At 44.7% G+C, this 13489-nt stretch overlaps 1 protein-coding gene across 1 annotated transcript; it reads right to left on the bottom strand.

Annotated features, from left to right (window-relative positions):
• Positions 1–3442: 3442 nt before the first annotated feature.
• Positions 3443–10231, bottom strand: LOC142193535 (metabotropic glutamate receptor 2-like). The gene is made up of 5 exons (XM_075262506.1): positions 9863–10231; positions 8653–9466; positions 6621–7681; positions 4970–5129; positions 3443–3477 (listed from the first exon to the last, which is right to left on the bottom strand). The coding sequence occupies exons 1-5, from the start codon at positions 10229–10231 to the stop codon at positions 3443–3445; spliced, it is 2439 nt and encodes an 812-aa protein (XP_075118607.1).
• Positions 10232–13489: the final 3258 nt, after the last annotated feature.

Raw genomic sequence — 13489 nt, 5'->3', positions numbered from 1 at the left:
GGAGGTAATGTCTGGTCCAGAGATGTAGATTTGGGTGTCATCGGCATAGCAGTGGTACTGAAAGCTGTGAGATTCTATGAGTTGGCCCAGGCCAAGGGTGTAGATGGAGAACAGGAGGGGACCTAGGACGGAGCCCTGGGGGACACCTACAGAGAGAGGGCGTGGTGTGCGAGTGGGAGACGCTGAATGTGCGGTCGGTGAGGTATGAGGAGATCCAGGAATGGGCCAGGTCTGAGATACCAAGGGATGAGAGAATTTCTAACAGGAGGGAGTGGTCAACTGTGTCAAAGGCAGAGGAGAGGTCGAGGAGGAGGAGGACAGAGGAGAGGAGGAGGAGGGCAGAGGAGAGGAGGAGGAGGACAGAGGAGAGGAGGAGGAGGGCAGAGGAGAGGAGGAGGAGGACAGAGGAGAGGACAAGGAGGAGGAGGACAGAGGAGGAGGAGGAGGACAGAGTAGAGGACAAGGAGGAGGACAGAGGAGAGGTCGAGGAGGAGGAGGACAGAGTAGAGGACAAGGAGGAGGACAGAGGAGAGGTCGAGGAGGAGGAGGACAGAGTAATGGCGCTTGGCTTTGGCGGTTAGAAGGTCATTGGGGACTTTTGTTAGGGCAGTTTCAGTGGAGTGCCGGGGTCTGAAGCCTGACTGAAGTCTGTCAAAGAGCAGGTTGGAGCATGTATCTCGTCTCGCCCTATATAGCGTTTTTTCTTCATGAACAATCTGATGACCTAATGAATCTCCGAATAGGATAAATAATGACAAGGATGCGGCTGATATCGGTTACCCATGGATGAGTGCTCATTTTTAGCTTTTTCTTCCGTCAAATAACCTGGCTGGGCGTTGTAGTTCGCCAGCCAGGAACGATAGGTGTCTTGGGTGTCGTTGTACAATGGAGCACCTCGTGACATCAAAAGTGGGCACAACCAATAGGATCGCACCGGGTCACGGAAGAGGTGTTCCGGAGGCGTGTTTATACTATAGAAGCCCGGAATTCAACCATGCTCGTCGGCATTGACTATCAGTACCGTGTCCTACCATCAGGGATACGGGAACTGCGGTTTTAACCGCAATCTTTATTGTTTTCTTGCAGGGTAGCATGAGCTATACGTCACAGCTTATTAGTGAAACGTGTTGAGGGACGATGTATTGATCGGGAATAGCATCAGCCTCTGCTCTCTGCACCTGGAGAGACGCTGTAGGGAAAGCTTTGAATTACATGCCCAGCTCTCCCCTATTCCTGTATGGGATCCACCTGTTTGACATTAAAGGGGAGGTACACCTACTCTGCTGACCTGTCAGTAATTGACTGTATCAATGGGAATGTGACCTGTATTATTATTGAGATCGGTTATTATACCACCTCGGTAGTGTTATCTATAGGGTCGCCCCGGATCTCTGTTCTTAATATCACGTAGGGTGCCTTGTCTTGGTGTTAGTTTTTAAGTGATTATTTATTAAAAGTTATGTTTTTTATTTACTCCTTCAGTGTTCCTATAATCTAGAATTCATCTTGTTCTGCCTCCGCCATCACAACTCCGCCGGTCATTATCATCCGTAACAAGACCATCTTTCTGTAGGGATTGCTATAACCGGTAATAGACAGGACATAGGTCAGATGAGGGATCCGGGGGGTGAACTCTGGAGATCACTTTTGCCTCCTCTTGATCCTGCAGAGTCTCCGGGAATCCGAGAGAATTCAGCGTCTTGTCTATTGAGCGTCTTGTGAAGCGGAGTCTCCTTATATAGAGAGATGTATCTATAGACAATTAGTAACAACCCCCCTCCCATGACTGATACATTGTATCCAGCACTGATAGGAGGCCCCCGCTCAGGATGTGGACACACATTTACTCCGAAACACTAAAAGTCATCATTTACCCATCAGATGAAATATTCATAGAGGAGATAAGTAATGGAATGTATGGACAGAATGGCGCAGATGTATTATTCCTTGTAAGATCATTTTTTGGCATACATTCATAAAAAGATGCAATTTTTTGCACAGAAAATGATTTTGTGCAAAGAAAATTGTGACTTTAAAACTCTGCACCTCCTTTTCTACGTGATGAGTGTGTGTAAGAAACAGCCATTTTCTGCAAAAAAATACGCAAAAATTGTCAGACTTTGTTACAATGTTCTGCTCGTGCCTTCCACAATGATGAGTGCACCCAGATGGCTGATGACATGGGACTTCCGCCATTGGTTATTTAACGTTGACGTCAAAAGTAAGCGGCGGTCACATTAATGTGACTGGATTGTGTAGTATAAGCTCAGTAGGCTACATCTCTCCACAAAAACCCCATGAAGAAGGAAGAAGAGCCCTTTAGGTGAGTGTAGCTTTATTAAGGGTGCAATATTTATTTAGTTGCCTTACGGGTTCCCCGAATAGTTTGGACTAAGATTCTTTGGACTTCATCAATGATTATTGCTATTATTTTATATTAACAAATGGTCAAACGGCATGCGCACGGAATTTGTTTTTCTATAAAAGAAATATCAAGTGTTTGGGTTTTTTTACATTTTTTTGTTTCACCTTAGTAATAATCAGTTGTCTGGTAGATGGGGCCCATTACTAAGAGGGGACTTAGGGTTAGCCAGTAAAACAGCTAAAACTAACCCCCTGTTATTCCCATGTTACCCCATACCACCAGGGGTACCGGGAAGAGTCATGTAGCAGCTAGTACCCAACCACCAGACACACATAGGTTTTTACCATGCTAGTAATGCTGGACATCTGGTGGGTTAAGATATTTATTGAGTAAAATGACAGGTCCCTCAGTTTTCATAGCCAGTTATATATAAGCAATAGCCACAGCTTAACATTACCAGTGTTGGCAGGCCTGAGTTTTTGTGGCCATTGCAGCCTGTGGTTGCACCAATATGCAATCTTCTCTTCACATGATCGGGTAAAAAGACAATAATATTAAAGGGATCCTATCATTTAAACACATTTTTTTCTGGCTGACACATAGGGATAGCTTTAAGAAAGGCTATTAGTCTCCTACCAGTAGATGTCTTCTCCGCGCCGCCGTTCGCTTGAAATCCTGGTTGTTGCCGGTATGCAAATGAGTTCTCTCGCAGCACTGGGGAGGGGCCCCAGCACTCAAACAGCACTGGGGCCATTCCCAATGCTGCAAGAGAACTCTCCAGCACCGCCTCCATCTTCATCAGGAATGGGGTCTTGATGCGTTTTCTTCCAGGGGTTGGCTTCAAACTTCTAGGGCAAAGCCACAAGAAAATGGTCGCTTACACTACATCATGGGAAAAATAAGGGTTTAACCTTTTCATGCTCACTAACCCCTTAACCACCAATGACGTACCTGTATATCAATGATGGCATGGGGATGCATGGAGAGGGCTCAGGAGCAGCGTGCACTAGAAGTAAAGGGATTTTACTATTCACATTTTACTGTTCACATCAGTATCGCAGTGAATTGTATGAGCATTCAGGCCTTGGAAGGTTCAAGGTCCCTACGGGGGTCTGAACATAAAAATAAAAGTTTTAAAGTTATAAAAAAACTGGTGCTCTGGCCCACTATCATTTATCATGTGTGGGCTACAAGAACAGAGAATATCATTCCTGTCTAAGGCCCCGTGTACAGAACTAGTCAGAGGCGGTTTCCATGCAATTGTTGTGCAGTCTGTGCTGTACATGATCCCATGTAATAGGACGGACAGACTGGAATAGAACCTGCTCCATAATTTTGGCTCAGTCCTACAGCCCTCGCATGAAGCTTTAAATACTAAGGATGTGTGTATGGCGTGGGGAAGAGCGAACTGCCGGCAAGTCACTTAAGAAACTTCATGTGTTGGTTGGAGGAAAACGGACAATTGTAAGGATCTGACTGCTTTTCACAAGGGTCAAATTCTAACTGGAAAAGTAAGTCTGAAGGTAGTGACCCCCAGGAACGGCACCAGAGGCAAAATGGTGATTGATGGAGATGGGATATATAGTTTATGCTTTTGTGACAAGGTGATGGTGTTTTCTGTATTTTTTTCTTCATTTATGACTGACTGGTGTATATCTGCCCAATAGATAGCTCATTGTCTACAGATAAATATATATATATATATATATTGTGGGGGAGGTAGCTCGGAAGCAGCAGTGTTGTGGACCCAACCATCAGAGACAGGGACACAAATCTTACAGCAAAGCAGTTTATTTAAGAAAAACAGAAAATTAAATAAACCTTTACATCAGGCAAAATAACGGCAAACAAAATCCTGCTCGTCTGAGCACAAACTAAACAGAAAATACTATCTGTATGTATGCCTTACTACCAGCCACACAAATCAACAAAAAAAAAACCCCACTGTACCGTATCACACGGCTCTCAGTGTCAGGAAAGACCCCGGCGCCTCCTCTACTCCCAGGATCTGCCCTGACGTGCAGGCTCTGCAGACTTTATGGACCAGTAATGAGTCTATGAGCCACAGCTGGGGCAGAGACCTGCCCCGGACCACACATAGGTCAGGAATATGGGGCTGATATAGCGGGACTCCATTACTCTGCCTGTCACCTTCTCACAGTATAATAGTATATATGTAGAGTATAAGTTTAATAGTATATAAGTAGAGGTCGGAGTGTATACATCCATTATATGAAGCACATGTTACGATGTTACTATTTGTTGCTGTCCATGTAATAATGAGAACATGCGCTGAGCTCGCTGCACTGTGGTCACTGTCACCAGGATTTGGGTCTTACATGGATTATATTGATGACTATCGGATGGTGCAGATTATAATATGGCGGATCCTTCCTGCAGTTACTTGTCACCATCTCGTGGTCTATTGATATGAAATGTCTTGGAAAACTTCTCCATTTGCACCTGCAAATAAATGAGAAGAGTATTAGCTTTGGGCTTAGCAGAGATGAGCTCGGTCTATGGCGGTCGTCCTGTCACCGGATTGTCCCCCGGCCATAGATATTGTATACATACAATATCATGTTTGGTTACTCTGACACTCACCATGTGATGACTCTGTATGGCCGACCCCTTTACTCCACTGACTGCTCTTTACATTCTTCTCTGGATGAAAAAAGATAATATAAAGTTTGGGCACAAAGAGACCTCCGAGTATGACAAAGGCGCAAAGACTGATGGATGCGCAGAGAGTGGTGACCTGAACCTGCCGGAGACACAAGAGATACCATGTCAGCAAACGAAATCTTCACTGCAAGGACCATACATTATATACGGAGATACTGGGCCCCATTCATTGAATTCAGTGTTTCAGCCCCATTGCCCCTGATGTATATAATCCAACCCCTCGCCCTGCAGTCACCTTTACACAGTTAGGGGTAGAATGGCCGGTCCTCTTGCGCTCCCGAATCCCAGCCCTGTCCTGGACTAGGAGCCACCATTGCAATATACACAACACTCAGCACATCAATAGATAGATGACTTTGGGTTTCGGGGTATTGACATGGAGTCATTGCTGGGAGTTTTCCATCATTCTAGGGTTAAAGTGTTACAAACTGCTGCAACAATGTAGCTAAAGAGACGTGTTCATGCCCTACGCTGCGTATAGAATGTAGAGGTTGAAGTAAAACGCCCACAAAAATGTATTGTGAGGTCTGGTAGAAGGGCGCATGATGTAACTTGTAGTGCAGGTGATCTTATCGGTGGTGGAATCTCTTATCCCCTCTTTACCGGGCCACGGCTATGATGATAAGTTCTTGGTGTTTGTCTTCTGGCGCCGGCCTGTAGTCTCATACATTGCAGGCTGCTCGGTGTCTCAGCATAGAATCTGTCGTCTGTCTCTTGTGATCGTACATAATCTTGAGTTCACACAACTAAATTTGGAGAGGAATTTGAGATGTTCTTCGGCCTCAGATTCCTCTCCAAATTCCCACACTGGGTAACTTAGGGCAGAAAGCAGGACTTTGGTTTTCTAACTGGGGTTTGCCGCAGATACAATGGGGCTAATGACCGGAAGCCTCGTGCCTTGGGTGCTGCAGCTGAGATACTCTCAGGATCCACGAGAAGTTTCTAAGAAAAAGAAGTGTCTGTCACCGTCTACATTGAAAACAATAGGAGGGAGATTCTGGAACCTAAATCTAGAGCTGATTGTTTAGGTAGAATCCCCCTGAAAATCCACCGGAATTCGTGTCAGAATCTGCACGGGGAAAAAAACCCTCCCATTGAATTCAATGGCTTCCTTTTTCTGAGTGCGCACTCATTTCCGCATACAGAAACTCCGTGTGAATGGACCCTATGATTCCTATCAGACTGCAGGATGGGAACGAGCAACAATGCAAGATTTCGACAGGCCAATAGAGACTACATGGAGTAGGAACCATCTCTACTGTGCTCGTTCATCCCCATACAGTTCCATTGGCAGCATATCCCGGATTACACAGTTTGCTGGATTGTCAGATGATTGACATCAGATTTACATGGATCAATTATAAAAGGTTTGTTCCAGATTCAGGCAACAATGAAATTTGGAGAGGAATTTGAGGCGCTCTTCCACCTCGGACTCCTCTCCAAATTCCAGCCCTGTGTTTAGTTGTCAAGTCAGTGGCCACATATTTAGTGTCCCGCTGATTTCCCCTTATGATATAGTGACATACATATTGTGTGACTTGTTAGTGACATGTTGTGTTCTTGCCTTTACCTTGGGATGATTGGAGGTGACATAGAAGACGGGTAAGAAGGCCAACCAGATGATGCAGGTGGTGTACATGGTGAATCCAATGCATTTGGCTTCGTTGAAGTTTTCCGGATACTTTCGGGTTTTGAAGGCGTAGACAGTGCAGAGGAGAACGAGCAGAACATCGTACACCAGGGAGAGCAATATCTTCATGTCTCCTGATTTACACTTCAGAATCCTATATTGTTTATCTGGATATTCGGGATCAATGACTTCAGCCGGGTCTACGATCAGCCAAATGAACAGCCCCAGGAGCTGGCAGGTGATGAGGGCCAGGCAGATAGACAGCTGAGATACCAGGCCGATGTAGCGCGGACATGTAATCCCCTTCTGTGCACTGGTGAAGATACGGGTGATACGATTGGTCTTGGTCAATAAGGCAGCATAACAAACAGAGAATGAGGTGGCAAGTCCGAGACGTCGAAGACTGCAGATGATAACCGACGGGCGAGCGATGAAGATAAAAGTCATAGTAAAGAGGAGCAGGACTCCACTCAACAGGATGCAACAGAATTCACGCCCCGAGGCCTTCACAATTGGGGTGTTGTTATTCCACATCAGGACTCCGCCCACAAAGATGGTGGAAAGAATTCCCAGGCAGGAGACACAGATCGATCCTATAGCCAGCCCATCCCCCCACTGGATAAAATGCAGAGGGAGCTCAGAGCAGCCATTACGGTCTGTGTTGGGCCAGTATCCGGGGTCGCACTTTTTGCATGTAATCTCATTTATTAAAATCTCATCTGGTTGACACTTGATACAAACCCAACAGCAAGGATTGCACTGATCAATGATCTTCCTTTCATGTTCTCCACAAGGTTTACCGCAGTAGGATTCAGGCACTTTGTTATTCTCCCACATGATCTGACTGGTATTGAGTGTCAGCTCTCCTGCCCAACATCCTATCTGCTGGTACTGGAAGCTTCCATTGTTCTCCTGGATAGTGAAGAAGTCGTATCGAGCAGGTCCATTATCATCTCCATCAAATCCCACTGTGTACTGAACATCGGGAGGAAGGAACGGAGCTGAGGAGGAAAAACACCATTACTTGGGACCTAGAACATATGATGTCATACAGTCTGTTACATCATCTCACATATCAGCTGTCTCTTCCCTTACATCCCACCACCCGCACAATCACTTGTATTTCTGCCCCTGTGTCCTGGCCGGACTGATGGAACTTTTATGGACCCAGACCTCCATAAATCACCACTTCTTCTATGTCCTCAAGACAACACTTCCTGTCAATGCTCTGTCCTTGTTCAGCCTTGTCATAGGGACATTGTGTGGCTTTAAGATGGACGAGCCTAGAGGTAAGGGAAAGACGTTGTATCATGAAGACACAGAAATGAAGAAACTTCAAGGCTCAGACTTTACGTGTTACTTCAGTAATAACCTTCCCTAAACTCTGGCGTCTCTCAGCGACTTTCTACTCTGCCAAGTCCTGCTCAGACCGCTGAGGGTTGTCATAGGGCAATAGTGCAATATGGCCGTGTCTCGTGTGCTGGACTCGCACTACACTGATATATGGGAAGAACATGCAAATGTGTTTCCCTCTATTGGAAGCAGCTCCCTTGAGCATCATGGCCGACTTTCCATCAAGCCTTTGTGCTGTTTCTAACAAGACTGTGCTGATGAGACCCAATCAGATCGAAATGGCGCCGTCCACAGTTGGGATGGTACTGACTTGGCAAAATCCCGCATCATTGCAATTAAAGGCTTGTTGAAAAGTCGGACATGATGTTCAAGGGAGCTGTTTCCAATTGGCGGCAGCATACAGAGGCAGTGTTTCCCTATTTACATCCTGGAAGACACATTTGCATATTCTTTCCATAATCCCCCACAGTGGAGCGAAAATGGCTTTATAAGACTCCACACACCTACATGGTGGTCTCTCCTTAAGGAGTGACAATATCCCCATACACTGATATGTGTCAGACATGATCATACAGGTGACTCCATGAACACAATGTAACAACCTCCGGATCATTCTCACCGCTAAATCTTGTGTTCCTGAGAGATGTCTTAAAGGTTTCTCTGTTCTCCAGCAAACAGTCATAGGTGACATTCTGGCAGGTGGTGTTATACAGATCCCGCAGGGCGTGAGCTATGGCATACACGCCATTCACTACATGCATTATATTGGGGGAAGGTGGAAATAGTTTTTTAGACTTTGATTTCTCAGGGTCTTTTTTCAGATAAGTTGAGGGAAAAGAAAAATCTTCAGAAAACAAGGATCTGAACTCGGGGTCTGTATAATTGAAGGTGTTTGCTTCCATCTTTGCCTGGAAATATTCATTAAACCTCTGCAGTGGATAAGACTGAATGTTCACAATGATGACACGTCCAAGAGCTTTCTTATATTTCTCCATATTCCGTATTAATCCCCAGGGAGCGCCGACCACCCAGGTGAAGGAAGCCTTGAGCTCACGAGCAATAATCAGGAGATTACCTAATTCCCGGGGATAAAGGAACAGAACCACGACCCGAGCCCTGGGGTCGGTCTGCAGGGTCCTGATGTACTCTGCGAAGTATTCTGCATTATACATAACTCTACTGGTAGCAATACAGATGTTATGAACTTCGGCTTCTGCCTTGAATTCCTCCATGACTGACCTAAAACCGGCTTCAGGAGATCCTAAAACAGACACATAGGTCCAGCCAAAACGTGTGAGGAGGTCTATAATAGCTTTTGTCTGATAGTGGGGTGGGGGGATCATACGCAGATGGAAGGGCAGATCGGGAAATCTGTAACTTATAGAAGAAGCGCTGATAACTGGAATGTCTATATCCTGGAGAGACTCCAGAACCTAAAAAGAGAGAAATACAAGTCAAAGTAATGAAAGACCTGAAACTGACCGGACAGTAACCACCATGATCTCCAGGAGCCTCCAAAATACTAGGGTGGAAATCCTACATCCCTACAGGATCCTCATCTACGAGCCGGAGCAGAGAGCGACTAGTAAGAACATCTCTCTACTAAGTGATACAAAGACAGCTGTATAATACTTCTATTCACCTGTGGGGGCGCTGCAGGAAAATACAACACTTGTTATCAACATTCATAAAGATTTTCACTGATCCCTAGAGAAGCGCATAGCAATAAGGGATTGTACAACGCGGAGCTCCCCTTTAAGAAACAGATACATTTATGAGAAGGACATGGCAACGTTTTCTATCAGGACTTTCTAATGTCAGGACTTTACCTCATTAAATATATCATCTTCAGCTTCAATAAATAGTGCGATGATTTTCAAGTCCATCATGTCTTCTGATTCTGATTCTATTTCATCTTCATCACAGATGAACCTGAAGGAGGAGACCAGATCTATCCCGGGTAGAATAGTGGAGTTTGTATTAATTTCTTCTGTAGCGAACCTCATGGCCTCCATCAGCTGCATGCCGCCATCTACATCTCTCCTGCTAGCCCAATTGTCGAATATATCACATCCATCATTAACTAGGAATAACCCAACTACCTCCAGTTCCAGTTTTGGAGACGGTGCCCCAGACACTTGACCCCCATTACTACATAGAACTGCCAGTGACAGTAGAGTCCAGAACATGGCAGCCATCAGATGGGAGGAAAGATCCAGAGCCCAGAGACGACCCTCCAGACGTGATATGAAGAGAACGTTATGTGTCCAGTCTGAGGCCTGAAATACAGAAGATATGAGATAAGCATCGACTGTAATATCCGGCACATTCTCGTCCTCTGCTCTCTGTCACCCATGATGGGAATTGTCTATTTCATTCTACAATACATTTCATTCCCTGATGTCATCCACATATGATATCACCGCCATGCTGTACAGTGTAACACGTCTCTCTATTAGACAGTCAAGCTGACACCTTCTCTGATTATCTCTGGTCTTATCTGTCACCTCCATTATATGAATTCTGAGCTACAGGCTACAAAGACAAGAGAGGATTTGAGGAGAGGAGTGAGCGTGCAGAACACCAAAGGGGTTGTATCAAGATATAAAGTTATCCCCTAGAGATCGGATCAGTGGGGGTCCAACCCCTAGGTCCACAGTGGTCCTGAGAATGGGGCTTAAATTCTCCCATTCTGATGAAGCGCCAGGCTGAGCATACACACAGTTACTCCATTGTTTCTCTATGGGAGTGTGCATGCTTGGCCTGCTGATTCATCAGGATGGGAGATTCGGAGTTCTTGTGGTTGGACCCACCGATGATTCCGTATTCTCTGATCCTATCGACAAGTGATAACTTCGCACCTCGATACAAATCCTTTAAGACCAAAGTCACATGTAGACAAACATAGATATAAGATTCTGCAGAACAAGCAATCCCACAAACATTTAGGGTTTTTGATGCTTTTCTACTGTGTTTAGCATTTTTACCTCCCCGATAATTCCAAGAGTAAAGCGCTACGTCTTCTGCAGCTTTGTTTTCTGCAATGTGTGGACGATGCTGTAAAAAAATTCAGTTTGTTGTCAATAAAATGTAGTGGCTGAAAACAATGCGTCTCTACAAACCCTGGTGGCCTCCAACTAAGGTCGTGAAGCTTAAAGGAGTTGTCCAGAAATGAGATAAATCAGAGAGGAGGTCGGGGAAGGGGGAGCATAAAACCCCAGAGCAGCCCCCACAATCTCTTCTGCACCCGGAGCTTTCCAGTAACTGAGGATATCTGGGTGCCCGGTCCATGTAGCCCTATACTGTACCGCGTGGGTCCCTCTTCTCCTATACACTGTGGGGTTGGCGGCTTATAAAGTGATTATATTATTATATATCATCTACATCCATCCATACATGACAGTGTATCTATCATAAGACGAGAAAATCATCAATTAATAACTTCAGAAACCATAAAAACCATAATAATAATACGTTACGTAGGGATTGCTATAACCGGTAATAGACAGGACATAGGTCGCACCTTTCAGATGAGGGATCCGGTCGGTGAAGTCTGGAGATCACTTTTGCCTCCTCTTGATCCTGCAGAGTCTCCGGGAATCCGAGAGAATTCAGCGTCTTGTCTATTGAGTGTCTTGTGCGCAGCAGGTGAAGCGGAGTCTCCTTATATAGAGAGATGTATCCATAGACAATTAGTAACAACCCCCCTCCCATGACTGATACATTGTATCCAGCACTGATAGGAGGCCCCCGCTCAGGATGTGGACACACATTTACTCTGGAACACTAAAAGTCATCATTTACCCATCAGATGAAATATTCATAGAGGAGATAAGTAATGGAATGTATGGACAGAATGGCGCAGGGTTATTATTCCTGGGATTGCCTTCTGACATATAAAGCAGAAACAGTTGGAATTTCTTTACACAGAAAGAAGATTTTTCGCAAAAAAAGGGACTTTTTAATCTCTGTTTCATTTGTCACTTTCTCTATAAAACAAGGCTTACCGAGGGTACGGGGCGCAGCTCACCAAGTATATGACGTAGACCTTACACCAGCTCCGGGGCTATGAAGACTGGCGTCAGTAATGGTTGGATTCAATAATCTGCCCCATAGACTTCATTAGAAGAATAGTGAGCGCAGTCGATGCAAGGTTTGCAAACTGGCGATTAAAAGCACCTCATTTTATGATAGGACTAAAACACATTCTTATCCCATAAAAACTTTTAGGAACTGTTCTTCTAATTTCGTTGTGTATGTCATCTCCTGTGAGTCGTGCAGTAAAGATTATGTTGGCAGTAGCACCAGACCTGTCAAGGTTAGGATAGCTGAGCATGTATATAGCATCACTCACGGTAGGATGACAAAGACAACTGGCGTATCGCAGCATTTTATACAACATCATAATAGTGACATATCTGCATTTACAACAATTGAACATCTATATACACCGACTCGCGGAGGAGATAGAGAACAACTTTTGAGAGTAGCAGAAACACGTTGGATCTAGAGATGAGCGAACACTGTTGGGATCAGCCGTTCCGAACAGCACGCACCCATAGAAATGAATGGAAGCACCTGTGACGCTGACTTTGCTGGCGGCTGGCCGGCGTCACAGCTGCTTCCATTCATTTCTATGGGTGCGTGCTGTTCGGATCGGCTGATCAAGTGTTCGCTCATCTCTAGTTGGATCCTTAAATTAAATACTAGACAACCTTTTGGTCTTGCTTATATATACTGATGAGGCCATTTTGGAGAATTTTTAAAGCACATTGGTTGTTATAGTATAGTTCAATAAATAATTCATCAATGACATCTATTATGTCATATCTTGAGGCTTAATAACATCACTTACCTGGGGGGTTTTTTTGGCTGGGTCTTGGGTTTTCTTAATTTTTATTTGTTTTTCTCCCTCTCCTTCCCCCTCCCTCTTGTTGTGAACATTGCGCATGCGCGAGTTTGTCAGATTACATACGTCCGCTTAATAAATGTTTTGTTTCGCGCTGTAGGCCGCGCATGCGCAATGTTGATCTATGATGAAGCTTATGTCATCTTTATTGAGGGCATTATGGCTCAGTGCTTTAATCTGTGGATAGGGGTATGTTATATTTAGATTGATTCTAGTGGATTTTGAGTTTAGTTTATTTTATTTGGCCTATGTCAGTGGGATCTTTACTTTATAGGTTTACGGATCCATGTTTGTTTTAGGCATAGGTGTAGGAGTATGGGGATATATGTATATATATGGATGTACAATATATTGGAATGTTTGCCCTTCTGATTCAGTATAGGGAATCAGAATTCTTTCTTTTAATGCTGGATTAAGTATCTTTCCATTGTTTGATATAAGTGTTAGATCGGAATCAGGGGACACACGTGGGTCTAGGGTTCATCTGTGTCCTTATGGTTTTGGTGTATCTATGGTGGTTTCTAAGATAAATATATAGACTTACATG

This window comes from Leptodactylus fuscus, chromosome 2 (genome assembly GCF_031893055.1).
Source record: "Leptodactylus fuscus isolate aLepFus1 chromosome 2, aLepFus1.hap2, whole genome shotgun sequence".
NCBI lineage: Eukaryota > Metazoa > Chordata > Amphibia > Anura > Leptodactylidae > Leptodactylus > Leptodactylus fuscus.
This window is presented reverse-complemented; position numbering and strand designations above follow the sequence as displayed.

What these genes read in the sequence shown, in the direction of transcription:
- LOC142193535 (XM_075262506.1), bottom strand. Translation starts at nt 10,231, where the DNA reads ATGGCTGCCATGTTCTGGACTCTACTGTCACTGGCAGTTCTATGTAGT. An exon ending in CAGGAACACAAGATTTAGCG is followed by an intron (nt 7,682 to 8,652) that starts GTGAGAATGATC and finishes TTTCCTCCTCAG; the next exon opens with CTCCGTTCCTTCCTCCCGAT. An exon ending in CCATACAGAGTCATCACATG is followed by an intron (nt 3,478 to 4,969) that starts GTGAGTGTCAGA and finishes TTTTATGTTCAG; the next exon opens with ACCCCCGTAGGGACCTTGAA.